Source organism: Herpailurus yagouaroundi, unplaced genomic scaffold (genome assembly GCF_014898765.1).
Source record: "Herpailurus yagouaroundi ecotype Mexico unplaced genomic scaffold, PumYag 100, whole genome shotgun sequence".
Taxonomy (NCBI): domain Eukaryota; kingdom Metazoa; phylum Chordata; class Mammalia; order Carnivora; family Felidae; genus Herpailurus; species Herpailurus yagouaroundi.
Window position 1 is genome coordinate 79,268,991 of NW_024412391.1, and position 6,069 is coordinate 79,275,059.

The 6,069-nt window shown below is 38.3% G+C and overlaps 1 protein-coding gene across 7 annotated transcripts in view; it reads left to right on the forward strand.

Moving 5' to 3' along the window:
* Positions 1-6,069, forward strand: part of GSAP (gamma-secretase activating protein) — a 90,944-nt gene that overhangs the window by 48,615 nt on the left and 36,260 nt on the right. For all 7 annotated transcript variants that reach the window (XR_005789458.1, XR_005789457.1, XM_040472841.1 and 4 more), the window contains 3 exons: positions 268-345; positions 3,827-3,919; positions 4,052-4,269. Coding sequence is in view for 5 of the 7 variants with exons in the window: in XM_040472841.1 (XP_040328775.1) it covers positions 268-345; positions 3,827-3,919; positions 4,052-4,269 (389 nt within the window). In the remaining 2 variants the exon portion in view is untranslated. The remainder of the gene's footprint in view (positions 1-267; positions 346-3,826; positions 3,920-4,051; positions 4,270-6,069) is intronic.

Here is a 6,069-nt window from a genome sequence, read left to right on the forward strand (position 1 = left end):
TATCTGAGCACAACCCATCTTATAAAGTCTAATATTATACTCGAAGCCCAGAACAAGTACTAGATGGTGATTGCACTTGTGATCCATTTTCTCTGCTGGTTTTTGGAGAATGATGGGGAACCACGAAATCCAGAAGTCAGACACATGCTTTGTCAGTTTCACAGCTCCTAAATGTTGAGAGTATCACATAGAGTAATAGCCTTGGGTGGGATTCCGGCTCTTTGTTTCTTACCATTCTTTTCTTGGCTTCCTGTTCTCTACCCACAGGGCACGGCAAGACCTTCACTGCTGCTCTAGGGAGTGTTGACTCACATGTGACAAAGGGCCTTACTTTTCTCAACCTTGGTGAGTGAGAGGGAGATGGGTCTCTCTTCTCTGACACTCCTTTCTAGTACATGTGATACTCAGCCTTTTATATCTCATTTGTGCACCCCATTTTCTCCTACCTCTTCAGGATTCGGATTGTGAGGACAATCACTGACCTCTCTGAAACCTGATAGGGGAAGGTTTTCTCTGGACACATTAGCACCCGTAATTTGTCTGTTGTTCAATAGTCAACTGTATTAAGTTAGTTAATATTTTTATAATATATTTTTTCCTGACCTATGTCTTTCTCAAGGCTTATAGACCAACCCTAATGGACATATTTGTGTCCCTCCATCCAGATCACCCTTTTGGGGGGGGATGCATCTCCCTTTTTAGAGAACACAGGCTGTGAGCTTTCCTATGTTTTTAGTAGGAAAGAAGCCTGGGCACACATCTCAGCCCTTCTGAGCCTCAGTTTCATTATTGATTGTAGAGAGGACAAAGGTCTTTGAAAAATCGTCCATTTCCTGTTGCTAGAGCCTTCCAAGTCCTGTAAATGATTTACGGATCAGCTTGAATGTGTTGATTTTCATTGAGTAAATATGGTAAGGGAACTTGAGTGTTAGGTTGGAACATATTAATGGAATCTATAATGAAGAAAATAAAGAAGGAGTTTATTGTACCAACCTCCTGAAAGCTGCTTTTGCATGTCATTTGGGGTGAGGGTCACAAACAGGTTAGCACAGAACTAAATAACAGAAGTATTGCTTGCCTACCTAAGGGACATGACAATATTTAAAAAGAAAAGCTTCAGCTTTAGAGCACATGATTCTTTGATGTATTCCCCTATTCTTGTTCCCCAGTCCTTCTACTATCATGACAAAGGCTTAGGAAGGTGTGATGTGAGGGAACTTGGCAAAATGAAAATGAAAATGATAAGAAAATACATAAAAAATATTTTTCTTTTGAATGATACTATTGGTGAGTTATCTAAGGCTGAGTGGGCTAGTATGTGGCAAATGTTAACATGAGCTTTGAACCTGTGGGAAATTACTTTAGAGAGGCCTGATTCTACTGCTTCCTGTGGTAAGAGAGATAAATATAAGGTTTCCTGGGTCTGAGACTTGATTATTATCAAGTAGCGAATGCTACATCAACATCCCATCTAAGAGTGATAGGGGAAACTTTCCACTAAAAATAACCTTAGCATTTTGTGAGGTCAAAGGTAGCCTTCCTTTTTTTCCCCAGAGAGTGACTTTAAAAAAGGGCAGGCATGATTTAATCTATGGTCTTCAGACCGTGGAGCCAGCAGAAATACTAGAGCTTTGTAAAAATAGGCTATCTTACATAAGTTATCTTTCCTTCTTAAACACATTTTATCTCATAGGCACAAAATTATACCCAGGATTAAAACTATTCCAGAAGTAATTTTTATGACAACAGTATTGCTTTGTGAGTGATGTATTTGTTCCTATAAATTGCATGCAATTTTCCTGATTGCTACCCTATTAAAAGGGGGCTTATATTGATTAAAATACTAAAGGATTGGGCTTTGGGGACGTTTTCTATAAATCCTAAACACCTCTATATAAGAAAGATACATTGGTAAATAAAAAGCTATCATTTTGAAAAATGAATACTATATGCTAAGTTTGTTATTTAAATTATCTTGATCCTTAAAACAGTTCTGTTTGGTGATGTTATCCCCATTTTACAGATAATGAAAGTGAGGCTCAGAAAGGCTGAGATGTGTACCCAGTCTTCTTTTAGTGTCTCATGTCAGGGGCACTGTGTTAGTTTCTTATGGCTGCTATAACAAATTATCACAAATTTAGGGCTTAAAACAACATAAATGTTGTCTTAGGGATCTGGAAGTCAGAATTCTGAAATCTGGAGTCTTGAGGGGCTAAGCCAAGGTGTAGGTAGAAATGGTTCCTTCTGGAGATTCTGGAGAAGAATTCATCCTTGGCCTCCCGCAGCATCTTGAGGCCAGCATTTCTTGACTTGTGACCGACATGACTCCCATCTCTTTCATCCTCACATGATTTTCTCTGTAGTCCAGTCTCCCTCTGCCTCCCTCCTGTGAACACATTTGTGGTTCCATTGGGTCCACTTGGATGTTCCAGTATACTCTCCCCATTTCAAGATCCTTGATCCCATCTGCAAGGTGCCTTTTATCACTTAAGGTAACATATTCACAGGCTCTGGGATTAGCACCTGAACATCTTTGGGGGTCAACATTTGGCCTACCACAGGTACTGTTGACATTTTTGATGAAACAATACTTTTTGTGTGAGAGTGTCCTGCACATAGAGGGATTTAATAACCTTTACTCCCTACCACGCCAATGACTGGGACAACTCAAAACACCCTGACATATTTCCAAATGCCTTGTCTCCCAGGGACAAAATTACCACCCTAATTAACTGGTTAAATGCTACGACTAGGAGTTAACTTAGATCATTTGATGCCTAGACCCTTTCCACTGTATGCTATTATATCATTATTTGTGTCTTTCTACTTAAATGTTACCATAATAAGAATATTATTGCAACCATTTGTGCTATAGACTTGAACATCACTTAATCCCCTGTGACTGAGAGGGCACTTCTAAGTCAAATCATTCAAGTTTTACATCCTCTTTCCCTTCCTTTCCACTGAATGCCTTCTATGCAAATGATTTTTTTTTTTTTTTTTTTTTTTTTTTTTTGCTTCTTAGGGGAAAAAAAAAAAGAGTCCAGCTGGCTCACTTAAAATCTAAATGTGTCTTCTATGTGAAATTCACTGCTATTGCATGAATTTTTCTGTTTTTCTAAGGTCCTAGAAAAATTATTGGCAAGGGCTACTTCCACCTTCCCATTCCCCAGAAACCTATTTTTATACCTTGCTTCAATCTGTGTACAAATGTTCTTGGTACAAAATTATCTAATGCAGGGACTGTGAAGGTGTGAATTCTCAGCAGTTAGTTATGCAAGGAAATGTATTAGTATTTCACAAAGCATCAGAGTGCCTGCAGAGATTGTTTTGATGAATATCAATTTAAAGTTTCTCTAAACAAAATGACGATGATGATAGTGATGATGACAATGAGTGGGCAAACACAGGAAACTAAATTTTAGAGCATCCCCAAGCTGGCAGAAACTAGGAAGGAAATTCCCATTTTAAGCTGTTCCCAGACTATCCGATAAAGGAAGAATTCATCTTGCTTGATTTTTTTTCTAATTTGTTTTCAGAGGTCATTTAGGTTCATATAAAGCCACAATTCACTTAGAAATGGAATTACAGATGTCAATTAAGATAACCATGACTAAATGTATGAAGAAAATTAGCCACAGGTAGAAATAAATGAGATCTGGCTAGTGAGATGAAATGTACTGATATAAGACAGCTTATTATTATACTGGTCAAAACGTTTGTGTTTTTAAGAGGCACAAAGAGGGCTACTGTGAAGTTCTGGGCTTTATCTTTGCCTATGTAGCTCTTGCCACATGCAGATAACATAAATTTTTCTCTTCTACAGACTATTACTTGGCTGTTTACTTACCTGGTCATTTTTTTCATCTACTTAACATTCAACATCCAGACCTAATCTGCCACAGTTTGTTTCTGACAGGTATGGTGATATGGCTGTAATTTTTCATTCATGAACATGATCCATTTGGGTTTGTCTTGGCAACATTTATATTTGGGTGAGAAGAGTTTCTTTTATTTGCTGATGTAATTTTGTTTTTTGTTTTTTGACCAGGAAACAGTGAAGTTGTTGATATGCTACCTCATAGTCCTTTACAGTCACTGTCAGGGTCCCTGGTACTGGATTGGTGTTCTGGAAAGCTCTATAGGGCACTCCTCAACCAGTCATATTTATTACAGTTCCTATGGAACACTCGGCTAGACTGTGAGAAGATGGCCGTGTTGCACTGTGTGCTCTCCTGTGGTGGAGACCGCCGGTTCCTGGAAGCCAAGGTGGTTATGTAGCTTAAGTTTAAAAACTGGCAAATGGACAACACCAACTGTACATATTTGTGGTTGAAATGGATGGAAGTCATTTTTGTTTGTAATAATTAATTGAAGTTTATGGTCTCCATCCTAACTTGAATATTTTTCTTGTGCTTTTTTATAGACCCCCCAACTACACCTCAGACTGTGAGCATGTCTGTTCTTTTGACTACTGTCTTTTCCATACTGTGAAAAATGGTAGCTATCTCAGTAACATTCCAAGAAAGTGCTCAGTGAACAGTAAATAGTTTCTCAAATATCTACTTTTCCTCCTGGTCTCTATATGATATATAGTGTCAAAACAACTAAATCTGATGGCATATATTTATTATATTTTAATAGAGATAGCATATATTTACACTGCATGATATAATTGAAGAAGCACTTTCACACACTTTGTCATTTAATTGTACAGCTATCCTTTGAAGTTGGGAGAACCCCCCCTGCCCATTTAGACTTGATTGGGACCAGCAGGTTGTTGGGTAATTGAAGAAAAGATGTCTGAAACATTTTAACCTAAACCAAAAAAATGTGCACTTATTCACCTGTCTTTTGAGGTAGACTAAGACCCTTTCTTTGTATATTAGTGGTTAGAGTTCACAATTACTTTTCTTACATAAAACCGCTAGTAATGTGTTGTCTCTGACTTCCTGTTACTTCTTGCTTTTTTTTTTTCCTTTTTTTTTTTAACCTTACTTTCTTTTTCTTTTTTTAATCTAAGGAGAGCAAGTTTTTGAAGATCTTTCAAAACAATCTGTGTATATTGGGCCATTTTTTTCTAATCCTTTCTAGTTATCTCATACCTAATTTTTTTTTAGTAAGTGTTTTAGACATGCCTTTGAGTCTTTCCAAAGCATTCAACTTTTGGGATGGCGTGGGAGGCTCAGTCTGTTGAGCATCTGACTCTTGATTTTGGCTCAGGTCATGGTCTCAAGGTCATGAGATGGAGCCCTGCATGGGGCTCTGCACAGGGCGTGGACCTTGCTTGGGATTCTCTCTCTCCCCTTCTCTCTGCTCCTCCCCTGTTTGTTCATGCATGCATGCTCGCTCTCTCTCGCTGTCTCTCTCTCAAAATAAATAAACATTAAAAAAAAAAACCCACAAAGCATTCAACTCTTATTGACCAAACAACACTCTTTTTGCATCCATATTTCACTCATCTATAGTAATATTTTATTAAATTACCTAATTGTGAAAATAAGTGTAACTAGCATGAATGCGTTTGGAAATAAAAACAGCAACTTATTGGTAGGAGCAGAAACTTGAGAGTGCTCTGTGGCTAGGTAAGCCTGATAGTATCCTTTCATTGGAAGGCTGGGAACAAGGAGTTTCAGTCCTCCAGCAGGAAAGGATGGTTGTGGAGACTGAGGGAGTTGTTGATACAGCATGCCCTTGGGAGGACCATACAGTGATGCTCACAAAGGTTAGATGGTGTGACAATGTTCACACTGATGGCTTAGCTGGATTCAAACCCAGGTCTGCTGCCTCCAAGCTTAGTGGTGTGGTTTGGTTTGATTTTCTCCTGTATCTCACAGCCCTTCACACTGGTATTTTGCCATAACGAGATGTACCCTAGCAAAAACAAACATGGGGTCGAAGAAGCCTTACTTGGATTCCAACCAAGGATATTTAGTAAAAAAGATGTGTAAAATGGACCTGATTTATAATTACTTAAGCCACAGTCTTGCATTATGTGTCTTGAAGAGAACGTAGAAGTGAGTGTGTTCTTTGGCAGTAGCAAAATAGAGAATTTTAAAAGATTCATAT